The 14,261-nt window shown below is 19.4% G+C and overlaps 1 protein-coding gene across 1 annotated transcript; it reads left to right on the top strand.

Moving 5' to 3' along the window:
* Positions 1–10,664: 10,664 nt before the first annotated feature.
* Positions 10,665–13,490, top strand: LY79DRAFT_585484 (uncharacterized protein; the record flags this gene model as incomplete). Its single annotated transcript, XM_060560501.1, is given in 12 exon segments — positions 10,665–10,674; positions 10,685–10,727; positions 11,185–11,212; positions 11,324–11,360; positions 11,475–11,577; positions 11,856–11,911; positions 12,468–12,520; position 12,641; positions 12,833–12,856; positions 13,169–13,198; positions 13,337–13,344; positions 13,473–13,490. 12 exon segments carry the CDS (start codon positions 10,665–10,667, stop codon positions 13,488–13,490), a joined length of 411 nt encoding a protein of 136 aa, XP_060406731.1.
* Positions 13,491–14,261: the final 771 nt, after the last annotated feature.

The raw sequence follows: 14,261 nt of genomic DNA, 5'->3' as shown, positions 1-14,261 counted from the left end.
TATATAGCTTAATAGTAAGTATATAGTCTACCTCTTCTTTATAGTTAAAAACACTATAGTTATAGTAGGTATATCTTTATAAAGAATATAAGTATTAGGTTCTTTTATAGGTAACTATAGTGTTATTATAGTAGTTTATTATTAATAATAATAGTATTATATACTTCCTCTTTAGTGTTAAGTATCTTTATAAGGTCTTTTATACTTATATAGTATATATAGATTATCTTTACTTATATAAAGTAGCTAGTAGGTTTATTTAGTGTAAAGAGGTCTAGTTAACTTTCCTCTATATAGTAAGGTTTTACTATAGTAATCCTAAAGTTATATAGGCTATAAGGTAAATTAATAGTATAAGTAGTACTATTATTAGTAATAAAGTAAAATAGGCCTTACTAGCTATATTTTTATACTATATATAGATAAAGGATTAAAGAGGTAAAGTAATAGTATTAGTTAAATCTAGGCTATTATATATAGTTAGTACTTTATATAGCTATTACTTTATATAGATTAGTTACTATATTATTACTTTCTTAATACTTTAGTATACTATATAGTAGTTATAGTAAGTAGTAACTTATTAGTTATTTAGGGTATATACTAAAATAAAAAAGTTAAGATAAGGCTATTTAGGCTAGTAGTATTATTAATTATTTAATAGTAAGTTAAAAGTAACTTTAGGTTTAGTACTAGTTTCTTTATAAATAATCTTATAAGTATAGTAAAAGGTATATAATAGTACTTAACTTTACTAATACTATAATAGGCTTTAATAGGTACTTTTTTACTTTAATAAATAACCTATAGGTAGTATATTTAAACTTACTAAAGTAAAAATTTAGGCTAACGTTAGTTATTATTTAATTAGGTAGCTAAGATATATATTAATCTAGTATATTATAGTACTCTATATATACTCTATAGTAATAGATTATAAGAATCTTACTATATTAAACACTATTACTATATTAACTATATAAAGTACTAGTTTATTACTATTAAGATATATTATATTAATAAGATCTTATAGTTAAACTTATTATTATTATATAGTATAAACTTAAAGTAACTAAGGGCTTTAGAGTATAATTAGTAGTAGTAGTAGTACTTATTAATAGCTTTAATTAATAAAAGAGAGTATTTTCTTTAGTATATTTAAGTAACTTATAAAGTTACTAAATAAATAAGTAGCTAAATTACTAGTAGATTTAGTATAATTTACTATCTATTAGGTATTACTTAGTAATACTTTTCTCTAGTAGTTATAAAAGTATTATAGTAGCTAAATTAGTAAATAATAAGTATAATATTATTACCTTAGATTAGCTAGTTAGTAAAGTTATTAAATTTTATACTATAATAGTCTATATCTTTAAGTAAAAAGAAATAAAGTATTAGTAGTTATTATATAAAAAAAAGGTTACTAAGTAGTATAAGTATATTAATTACCCTAGGGATTTAAAGTAATTACTACTACTAAAGTAAATACTTACTTTACTTACTTAGGTAGTATTTATAGTATCTTTTTACTTAAGTAGTACTAAAAGTAAAGTATTACTTATAGCTAGTAGTTAATTTCTTAGCTATACTAGTATTAAGTATAATACTATAAAAAGTTACTACTAAATAGTACTTATTAAGTATAAATATTTTATTAGTTTTTATAGTCTTACTAAGTAATAGCTTCTTTAGTAGTTCTTATAAGTAAGTATATAGTAGTTACCTAGTTATATAACTTAGAGAATATAGTTAACTATTAATTAATAGTTATATAAAGAAGTAGTAAATATAAAGAATACTATATCTATATAGTTATTATTATTACTAATAGGTTATTTATTACTATTACTTACTTCTTAAAGATAACTTATATTATAACCTTTATAGTAAGAAAAAGTAGTTAAAAGTAGTTAGTAAAGCTTATATAAAGTAAGTACTTTTATACTAGTTAAATAAATATTACTATTCTTCTTTAGTATACTTAGTTAACTAATAACTAGGCTTACTATAAATAAAGTACTTCTTAGTTAATTTATTACTATACTAGTTTTTACTATAGTAGTTACTTTATAAAGACCTTATATTTACTATAGATTAGTATAATTATTATAGCTACTATTATACTTATAGTTAACTTAAAATTACTTATCCTTATAATAGATTTATTTATAAAGTATTATATAAGTAGCTTATAGTAAAGTAAAGTATTTACTACTTTATTATATAGTTATATATAGAGGCTATAGAATATAGCTAGTAGGTTAAAGAAAGCTATAGAATACTTAAGTATACTATACTAATAAGTAATAAGCACTTATAATAATCTTTATTCTTAGGTAGACTATTATAAGTAGTTACTTTAACTAGCTTAGTAACCTTTTTAATAAATAGCTTAAGGATCTTAAGCTTATTTTTACTTTAGTTTTTATAAGTAATTAAGTTAAATAATATATAGTAAAGCTTATAATATAGGCTAAGTGTACTTTATTACCTTTAAATTATTCTTTAAGCTTTACTATTAAAGTATTAAAATTACTTACTTATTAGTAAAAAGTAAAAGTATAATACTCTTATAGTTTACCTTAAAGTATTACTTAAATTACTACTCTATAGTAGTCTTATATTATACTTACCTAGATATAAAGGTTATAGAATAATAGTAATTTTAAGTTAATAGTCTTATACTACCTACTAGTATACTTTATAGCCTAGTTCTTAGAGTATATCTTTATAAGGTTACTTATTTACTTTAGTATTAGTCTTAATATTACTATTAATATTACTATAGTTAATAAAGCTTCTATAGTAGTATAGTAGTTATTATATATAAGCTATTAATTTTAGCTATTATATAAGCTTTTAGTATTAATAAAGGCAGTAGTAAAGTAAATATTAGGTTATTATAAAAGGTTTAATAAGTAGTTACTAATAATAGGTATACTTTAACTATTTTTACTTTATATGTAATTATCTTATAGCCTTTAATATCTTTAATAAAGTTAAGGTCTTTAAGGTGTTCTCTAAAGTTATATAATATCTTCTTAATAATAGTAATTATTTTATTAGTTAAATAGGTGTCTTTCTCTTATTAAAGGGTATTAAATATATATTAAGTAATTAATAAGTACTTACTATAGTTAACCTATACCTTATAGTTAATAAAGAAGTTATATAGATATATAAAGACCTTTAGGTTAATAGCCTTAAAGTTACTAATAGACTAGTTAGTAAGGTCTTCTTATATATAGTAAAGTAATTTACTACTAAGGTAGTTATTATACTTAGATTTACTAAAGTAAAATATAGTAATAGTGTTAAGTATAAAGAACTATTACTTTTTATAAGGTTAGTTAGTAACCTTATAATATAATCTTTCTTTATTAGTATTAAGTAATATACTATATAAAAGTAAAAGATATAGTAATAATATTATTTATTACTATTATCTTCTTTACTATATTAGGTAGTATATTATATTTACTATAAATCTTCTTTTTTATTACCTTATAGGTAAAGGTATAGTAACTTATAAGCCTTACTTACTTATAAGTTTATTATATTTACTTATCTTAGCTTAGGTCTTTTACTTATAGGTATAGTGTTATTTACTCTTATTCTCTATTAGCCTAATAACCTCTTAAATATAGGCGTTTCTTTTAGTAGACTAGAAGGTATATATATTTATTAAAGAGATTACTACTAATAGTATAGATAACTAGGGAAAAATATACTTTTATAAGTAAATAATATAAGAGAAAAAAACAATAATAGACTATTATATTAGTAACTTATTAATACTATTAGTTAGTAAAAAGAAGGTATATATAAAAAAAAGAAGTTAGTAAGCTAAAGAGATTATAATAAATAAGATATAGTAAATAACTACTAGTTAGCTATAGGTATATAAAGTAAAGGGTTTTTTATAGTTAAAAGCACTTCTCTAAAGGTAATAAAGCTTATATAATAAATATAAATTAATAAGGTTTTTACTAGTTAAAAGGACTAGTTATAGATCTATTAATTAATCTATTATAATAGGTAAGTAGTATAATATTATAGTAAGAGTATTTATAGAGGCGTTTTTTAGTACTTGCCTACTCTAGGTATATAAATAATTAAGTAATAATAATTACCTCTTCTTATAGACCTTACTAATCTATAGTTTAGATAGTAAAGTTAACCTATATAGTTAATAGTAAAGTTAACTACTAATTAGTATTAGTAACACTAAGGGATAAGTTAATATAGTTAACTATATATATTAGTAGTAATTAATAACTAATAAAGGTAACTATAGTTCTTTATTATATATAAAGAAAAGAAGGATAATTATTATAAGTTAGTTAGTTAAATAACTAACTTATTACCTATAAATCCTTAGAGAATTTATAGCTAAATATCTAAGAATTTACTAGTAATAAGTTATTAGGGTTAACCTAATAACTCTAAAACTTATCTATAATAGTTAATATTATAATAACTATAATAAAATATAATAATAAAGTTAGTTAGTACTAAGTAGACCTTAATAATTAATACTAGGTTAACTATACCTACTATAGCTAAAGGTATAACTAGTAATTTAGTAATAGCTATAATAATAGTAACTATTATAGCTATAATAATAGTAACTATTATAGTAATAATAATAGTAACTATAATACTAAAAAGTACTATATTTACTATAAGCCTAGCTATTAGTTAGTAAAATATACTACTAAAAAGTAATATTATATATATTAATAATTTAAAAAGAACTACTATATAAAAAACTTTTTACTAAGTATATATTAAACCCTTTTTACTAACTATAAAAGTAGTTACTTATAAAAAAAAGGTAATAAAGATAATAATAAGGACCTTAGTTACTATCTCTAAAGTAACTTTACTTTTAATAGTAGTAAAAATAAACTAGAGGGTTATACCTTTTATACTTCTACTATATTCTTTAGTAGTTCTACCTTTAGTAGTAATAAGCTTACCTTTAACCTAGCTAACTAGGTAGTCTATTACTAGTTAATAAAAGATAACCTTAATATAGTATTACTAAATCTAGCTACCTTTTTTATACTAGATTATTACTTATTAAGTACTTTTTAAGATTTTTTACTTAATATAGGCACTATAACCTTTTTTATAACTAGTTACTTATAAGTAACTATATTATAATAGATTTAACTATTAGTAACTATTAATATTACTACTCCTAGCTAAGGAAAAACTTAGTTTAGTAATAGTAATACTAATTACTTAAAGGGCACTATTATAATTAGTATACTATTTAGGCTTATTAACTTTTATATAATACTTATAAATATATCTTTTTTACTTTACTTAGTAAATATAAATTAACTACTTATTTACTTTAATAACTTTATAAATACCTTTTAATAAAGTAATATTATAGTACTAGTTATATAAAAATAAAGGTATCTATAGATACTTCTTAGCTTACCTAAATATAGCCCTATAAGTTATTACCTAACTAATATAAAGTTATAATAACTTTACTAATAATTTAGGTACCTATTAGTCTATTACCTTTATAAGGTCCTTTATAAGGCTAGCTATAAGGTTAAGGTTAAGGCTATTAAGCACTTAACTAAATACTACTATTACTACTAGCTTTATAAGAAGGTACCTTTATAATTTAAATTTACTTTATATAATAACTAATTTTTTAACTATAAGGTTATTATTAATATTATATACTTTAAAGGTAACTAACTAGTTTTTTATATTACTAATACTATAACTACCTTTAATATAGTATACTTTCTTTATAATATTTTAATAAAGACTATATAAAAGACACTTTATTACTACTAGATTAATGTTTATAAAAGACCTCTAGACTAGATAATTACTAATATAGATAAAAACTTTACTATAACTAGATTTTTATATAAAGCCTATATAATAGGTATTAAGGTTAAGATTATCTTTATTAAAGTATACTATAGTATTAGAAACATTAAATAATACTATATAGTGCTTTAAAAAGCCGATAAAAGTATATATAAGGAGTATATAACTACTAACTATAAATCTATCCTTTAGAGTATAGTTAAAGTAGTTAATAATACTATAAGCCTTAATAGCCTTATATTAACCTACTTAGTATTTAGTATTTACTTTTATATAACTACTAACTTTACTGTTGTAATGTTGACTATCGCAGATAAATATTAGAGTTATTAGGTTAACCCTGATGACTTATCGCTAGTAAATCCTAGAGTATTAAAAAAATACAATACAAATTTAATACAAATATAATACATGTATTTGTATTTTTTTTCTAGTACGATATAATACATGTATTTGTATTGTATTTTTTCCTATACATAATATAATACAAATATAAATACATGTATTATATTTTATATATTATACAAAATATAAACAAAAAATACAAGATTAATTCTTTTTATATATATTTATATAGTAGTCTAATAATATATAAGTAAAAGTATATTAGTAGGTTTATATATATATCTATATATTAAAAAAAATTTTTATTAATACTAATACTATTACTTCTTTATATATATTATATATATTTTAAAGTAGTTATATTATTATTTACTCTTAGTTACTTAGTTATTAATACTAAGATTTCTAATATTATTACTATAAAAAGTATTTAGAATAATATTAGTAATATAGTATTCTTTTACTTCTTTAATATTATAATTTAAAACACTATTTATACTACTTTCTTCCTAGTTATAATAATTATAACTAATACTATACTCTATAGTATTACTAATAAGATTCTATTATATAATATATTAGTATAAGTTATAATTTATCTTTAATTATATATAATTTTAAAAACTAATAAGTTACTTACTTTAAATTCCTTATAAGTATTATTAGTAATACTATTTATTTTATTATTAAATACTTTAAATAATAGTAGCTTTAAAGAATTACTTATAATACTATCTTTATTTGTATTATAATATTATATAGTATAGTATAAGGATTAAATATCTCTAAAGTATTAATATTCTGTTAGTCTTGTAAATCTTGTTGTTTAGTTTCTTCTTTTTCTAAGTCTTCTAATAATATATTATAAATAGAAGAAATATAACTACTAGAATCTTCTATTAAGTTAACTATATCTATAACACTACTACTAGTATTATTATTTACTATAAGATTTAAGGTATTATAGTAGTTAACTTTATTATTAAAGTCTAGGTATTTCTGATAATAAAATATACTAAGAGGTAAAGAGGATTCTATCTAAGTAAGTAAAGTTAGCTAAAAGAAATAAACTAATTATATTCTTCTTAAATATTAAAGTACTTACTATAAAGGATATATTTAGTATTTTATTAATAATAAATATAATATAGCTTAAGAAAAAGGTTATTTATAAAGGACTATACTTAGAATAATAACTAATAAATATAATCTATAGATAATAAGGTAATACTTAATAATATAATAAGATATTAAAAAAATAAAAAGATATAAATCTTAAGAATATAGATATTAAGATATTTATATTTTAAAAATACTTTACTAAGTATTATTATATAGTATTATTATATATAAATATTATATATAATTCTTATAAGTTTTACTTTATAGAATAATTCTATAAAGCAACTTTATAAAGTATATAATCTAAAGTATAATATAAACTATATATAGTTATATTATATATTTTATACTACTATAAACTAATTATACTTAAGTTTTTTATAACTTTTAAGGTATAACCTTATAAAATTATATAATTTATAACTATACTATATAGTTATATATATAGTTTTATTATATATACTATACTACTATAAACTACTTTTACTTAATCTTTTTATAACTTATAACTTATAACCTTATAGAATTATATAGCTTATAACTATACTATATAGTTATAAGCTATATAAAGTATATTATAATATATAAATATTTAAAATATTATATTATAAGATATTTAAAGTAAATAAAGAATATAAGTCTTAATATAAAAAAGTACTATACTTTACTAAAATATAATTATTATTTTAGTATTACTATATATATTAACTTAAACCTTATATTATATATATTATTTTTAAAAAAAAGATAAAAAACTTAAAATCTTATAATTATTATAAAACTTATATATTTCCTAAAGTAGTAATTAGTAGGGCTAATAAGTTACTTACTTAAATAGGAAAGGCTTATAAAATCCTAGTGTTTTTATACTTTTTTCTTACTTATGCACTTCTACCTTACTATTGTTTTTATACTTTCTTCTTACTTATGTACTCCTACCTTACTACATATACGAGGTAGTAATACATAAAGACCTGCATTAGAACTAGAAAAAATCAGGTTTTTTAACTAGACTAAGGGTAAATATTTATCCCCTTTTATTTCTAAGAATTCTAAGGAAAAAAGAAGAAAAAGAAGAAGAAGAATATCTATATATACTCCTTAAATCCTCCTTTTATTTTAGATAGTCCTTAGAATAAGAAATTATACCTTTCTCTATATATTAGATATAATAGATTCTTTTACTCCTTTAGCTAGTTTACTAGCAATAGACCTTACTGCTTAACAAGTTATTATTCAAATAATAGCTTAGCACTTTCCTTAAGGTCTTTCTTAAGCCCCTCCTAGTTATATCTCTCCTTAAGAGGTACTACTAGATTCTCTTTCTTAAGAGCTTTCTAATGATACTACTCTTGCCCCTATTAACCTTTTTTCTGAATTTATAGAGTATCCAGAAGATATTCTATCTTCTTTTACCCCCTAAGAAGATACTTTAACCCCTTCTACCCAGCTTCCAGCTCTAGAAGAAAGCTTTTAGCCTTCTTTTATACCTTAGTTAGTAAATAATAATTATTATAGTATTTATATATATATATATTAATTAGTTATTATAGGGGGTATTAAAGAAGTATACTTGTTCTTTTGGTAAGACTTCTTATAAGTCTAAGAGGTCTTATGTATCCTATATACGTTAGTTTAAGCAGAAAGAGGAAAGTGTTCTAGAAAATAGGCCTAGTATATAGTTAGTATATAGATATATATACTATATATTTTTCTTAAATATTTTACTTAAATATTTAAACTTATTATTTAATTAAATAGTTATAAGTAAGTAGTATAAGTTAAGAAATTACCTTAAAAAGGTCTTATAGTTATAGTAAGTAGTTATATAATAATTAAAAGAATATTAAGAATATTACTTTATATAAATAATAAGCTAGTTTAGAAAAAGTAGATATTTTTAAAAGAAAAGTACCCTAGAAAAGGTCTTATAGTTATAGTAAGTAGTTATATAATACTTAAAAAGATATTAAGAATATTATACTATATAAGTAAAAGGTTAGTAAAAGAAAAGTAAATATCTTAAGAAAAAGTACCCTAGAAAAGGTCTTATACTTATAAGTTATAGTAAATAGTTATATTATACTTAAAAAGATATTAAGAATACTATACTATATAAGTAAAAAGTTAATTAAGTAAAAGTAAATATTCTAAAGAAAGTACCCTAGAAAAGGTCTTATAGTTATAGTAAGTAGTTATATAATAATTAAAAAGATATTAATAATACTATACTATATTATATATAAGTAAAAGATTAGTTAAGTAAAATTAAATAATCTAAAAAGAAGTACCCTAGAAAAAAGTCTAAAAGTTATATAGAGTATATAATATTAATACTTAAGAAGCTCTTATATAAATAATATATAATATAAATAATCTAATAAGTAACTTATAATTTTAAATTATAAGTATCTTTAAAAAGCTATAAACTTTATATTTATATACTATACTAATAATATTTATACTTATAAGTTTATTTATATAGTTTATAGTTATATCTTATAATTATATTCTATAGTTTTAGTTTATAGTTATACTTTATAGTTATACTTTATAGTTATACTTTATAGTTATACTTAATAATTATAGTTTATAATTATATCTTATAGATTATAGTTTATAGTTATACTTTATACTTATAGACTATAAGTAATAGTTTATAAGTTATAGTTTTTACTTATAGCTTATAGTTATACTTTATACTTATACTTTATAATTATAGTTTATAGTTATACTTTATAGTTATAGTTATAGTTTTATCTTATAGTTATATCTTATAGTTATACTTTCTTAGTTATATACTTTATTATATAGTAAATAATTATAATAAAATAACTATATATACTATCTTTTTCTCTCTTTCTAATTCTTTATTTTATCTTTACTATTAACTATATTTTACTTAACTTATAACACTATATACTATATTACCTATAATATAATATATAAATATAACCTTAAGAAAGACTACTTACTATATTATATTATAACTATTACTTTAAAATAACTTATTAAAACCTATAAAACTATATTTTATATTTTATTATTAAATATATCTAAAACAAAATGGCAGCATCTAACGATTCTTATTCTTTTCACGAGAGCTCTTCTAATATAACAGATAGCAAAGCTTCTTCTTAAGTTACAGTAAACTCTTAACTAATAAAATAAAAGGAAAAAAAAATCAATATATAGACACATTAGAGAATAGTCTTACTTATACTATTAAGCCTACTAATTCTTATATTATAGTAAATAAGCTATTTACTTATAATTTAAGTACTATTAACTATAGTAGACCTAGGGAAATTATATGTAAATGTAATATGCCTAACTGTAACTTTAGCTTTAAAACTAAGGCTAAAAGATTTCAAGCTAGCCAAGGCTAAGTACATTATAAATAAAAACATCCTAATATAATTATTAAAGAAGAAGAAGAAGGAGATCCTTCTAAAATATCTAGTAAGTTATATATATATATATATATTATTTTATTTATTAATATTATTCTTTAAAGATATTAACTAACTCTTTAACTCTCTATAGTTAAAAACTAGATTAATAGTAGAAATACGGAATAAGTTAAGCAAATATTAATAACTTTATAAGTAATACTTCTATAAATAGTAACTTTAAAAGACCTTGGCTTTTAAATACTATTTTTAAACTAGAGACAGCAGTTATTAACTGTATTAAGTTTTTAATTAATAATAACTTACCTTTTTATATTATTACTTCTAATAACTTTAATAATTTATTAGAATATTTTAATCTATAAGTTAATTTTTAAAAATAATATCTATAGCTTATAATAGTATTTAACTAACTATATTTATTATATTATAGTAATAGTCCTAAGTTATACTATAGTAAAGTAATAAGTAGTATTAATACTTTATTTAATACTACTAAAGATACTATATTATTTTACTTAAGTAATTACTTTAATAACTATAGTTATATATCTTTACAACTAGATATATAGACTTCTATAGACTCTAAGAGCTACCTAGGCGTTATAGGTACCTTATTAATAGTGACTTTATATTAGACTATAAAATCCTAGGTATTTAACTTTTTATTATTTAATTACTAATATATTATATTAAGAGTATATATACTAATAATATTAATAGGCTTTGAGGCTCTAGATAGTGCACATACTGGTGTATATCTTAGTAAAGTATTTAAGTCTAATATTATAGAAGGTTATAATATTCCTTTTAGTAGAGTTATAAGGTAAGTATTAAATTATTAAATTATATATAAATAATAAACTAGCAACTAACTTATTATAGCTTTACTAGAGATAATAGCTATAATAATAATACCTTTTTATCTAATATTATTAATAATTATAAGTTATCTTATAATAATAATATATTTAATATTAGGTGTGCTGCACATGTATTTAATATTGTTGCTAAAGATATTATTAATACCTTTCTTAATACTTTTACTAAAGATACTATTATTAAAGAGTTTAAGAATATTGCTATTATTAACGATTATAATAGAGAAATTAAAGAATTAAATACTACAGAAAAAGAAAAAGTCTTAAAGGCAAATAGTAGTAAGTCTATTACTTTTTTAATAATAACTTATTAATAATAATAATAATTTAATAAATACTAATTATTATCTCTATAATATTAGGTATTATAGGCGCTATTAAAAGAATAGCTATATTACTTAAAAATAATACTAGCTTATATAAAGAGTTTTTATAAGCTATTAAGTATAATAAAGAGCTTAAAGATCCTACTATACCTTATAACTATAATAGAACTAAAATACCTCTTTATAAGTTTATAAAATAAGTTATAAATTATATTAATATTATTATATTTATATATAAACTAATAATTTAATAAGTAATAATACTAGATAGAATTCTGTATATATAATGATTAGTACTGCTTTAGAATTAAAGCCAGCCTTAATTACCCTAGGGTCTAGTACTAAAAACCCTATATTTAAAGCTATAATTCTAAGAAACTAGTTATAACTACAGCATATTAAGGATTTATTAGAAGCTTTTTATGCCCCTACTATACAAATACAATATTAAACCTTTACTACTATAGATAAGCTATTATTTTGGGTTACTAATATTAATTTAACTTTAGAAAGGGAGTTAAATTACTATAAAGAACAGCAAAAGCCTATAGTAGGAGACTTAGTAAGTTATTAATCTTTTATATTAATATAATAAACTACTATAAATATCTTTAAGTTTATTATTAAAGATAATTATTAAATATTAATTTAATTTTACTAAACTTACTAATATATTTTATAGAGTAATAAACCACAAGACCCTTATGCTAAGCACTTTATAGATGCTATAGAAAAAGGAAAAAATAAGCTTAATACTTATTTTTCTTTACCTATTACACATGCTAATTATCCTAAATTTAAGCCTTATATTTTAGGTTCTATTTTAGAACCTAAGTAGAATATACAACAGTTTTTTAATAATACTTATTTAAAGGCTTATTTACCTTCTTGGCTAGAGGTAAAAGTAAAAGAAGATCTTAAAGAAGAATATAATAAGTAAGTAACTTAACTATAATAACTATATTAATATACTTCTAGTTATTATATTTACCTTTAATATACTTATAGTTATAATATACTAATTTATTATTTCTATATTTTAGGCTAAAACAAAAGATTATTAAAGATCTAGAAAAAAATAATAAAGAAGAGTTATATATTCCTAGTTTAAATAAAACTATTAAAATTAAGGATAATAACTATAACTCTAATTCTTCTTCTAATCTTCCTACTAGTAGTACTAGTAAAAAAGCAAATAGATTTACTATAGATTTATCTAAGCCTAGAGAAGGGCCTATAGGTAAAAATAAATTAAAAATACCTATTCCTAAGCCTAAGCCTAAGGAATTTAAGGATTTTTACCCTATATAAAGTAAACAATAAGTAGCTAAAATAAGAGAAAATAAATTAGAAAATTATTATTCTTTATCCCCTATAGGAAACAAAGTAAGTAAGACTTTTAATATATTTAACTAGTTTTAAAAACTATAAAAGATTTATTTATAGACTATAACTATAATATTTTTAAAATAATTTAATATAATATTATATAGTATATACTAACTATTATTTAGGTAAATTCTTTAGAGTAGTAGAAGAATAATATAGAGAAATTTCCTATTTTATCTATATTAGCAAGAAAATACTTAGCTATACCTCCTACTTCTGCTGTAGTAGAAAGTAGTTTTAACCAGTCTAGTAATATTATTACTAAAAGAAGAACTAATTTAACAAATAATACTAGAAAAAAATTAATACTTTTAAAAGGCTAGCAATAATCTAGTAATTTAGAGGGCTTAGATAGCTCTTTTTATATACCTAAGATATATAGTAGTTTATTTAATATAGGCTTTAAATACTTATCTAAAGAAGAAGGGAGTATTATAGAAGAAGAAGTAAAAGATAAAGAAATAGAAGATTTTAAAGAAGTAGGAGAGATAGAAGAGGATTCTAGTTACTAAGAGCTATTTATTATATAGTTAGTTATTATATAGTTAGTTATTATATAGTTAGTTATTATATAGTTAGTTATTATATAGTTAGCTATTAAAAGCTATTTATTATAAAGTTAGTTATTATATAGTTAAGTATTAAAAGCTATTTATTATATAGTTAGTTATTATATAGTTAGGTATTAAAAGCTATTTATTATATAGTTAGTTATTAACTTATTATATAGTTAGCTATTAAAAGCTATTTATTATATAGTTAGTTATTATATAGTTAAGTATTAAAAGCTATTTATTATATAGTTAGTTATTATATAGTTAGGTATTAAAAGCTATTTATTATATAGTTAGTTATTAACTTATTATATAGTTAGGTATTAAAAGCTATTTATTATATAGTTAGTTATTAAAAGT

Source organism: Colletotrichum navitas (genome assembly GCF_030913465.1).
Source record: "Colletotrichum navitas strain CBS 125086 chromosome Unknown LY79scaffold_275, whole genome shotgun sequence".
Lineage (NCBI taxonomy): Eukaryota > Fungi > Ascomycota > Sordariomycetes > Glomerellales > Glomerellaceae > Colletotrichum > Colletotrichum navitas.
Note: the sequence above shows the minus strand (reverse complement) of the source record. Positions and strands in the feature narration are given on the sequence as shown.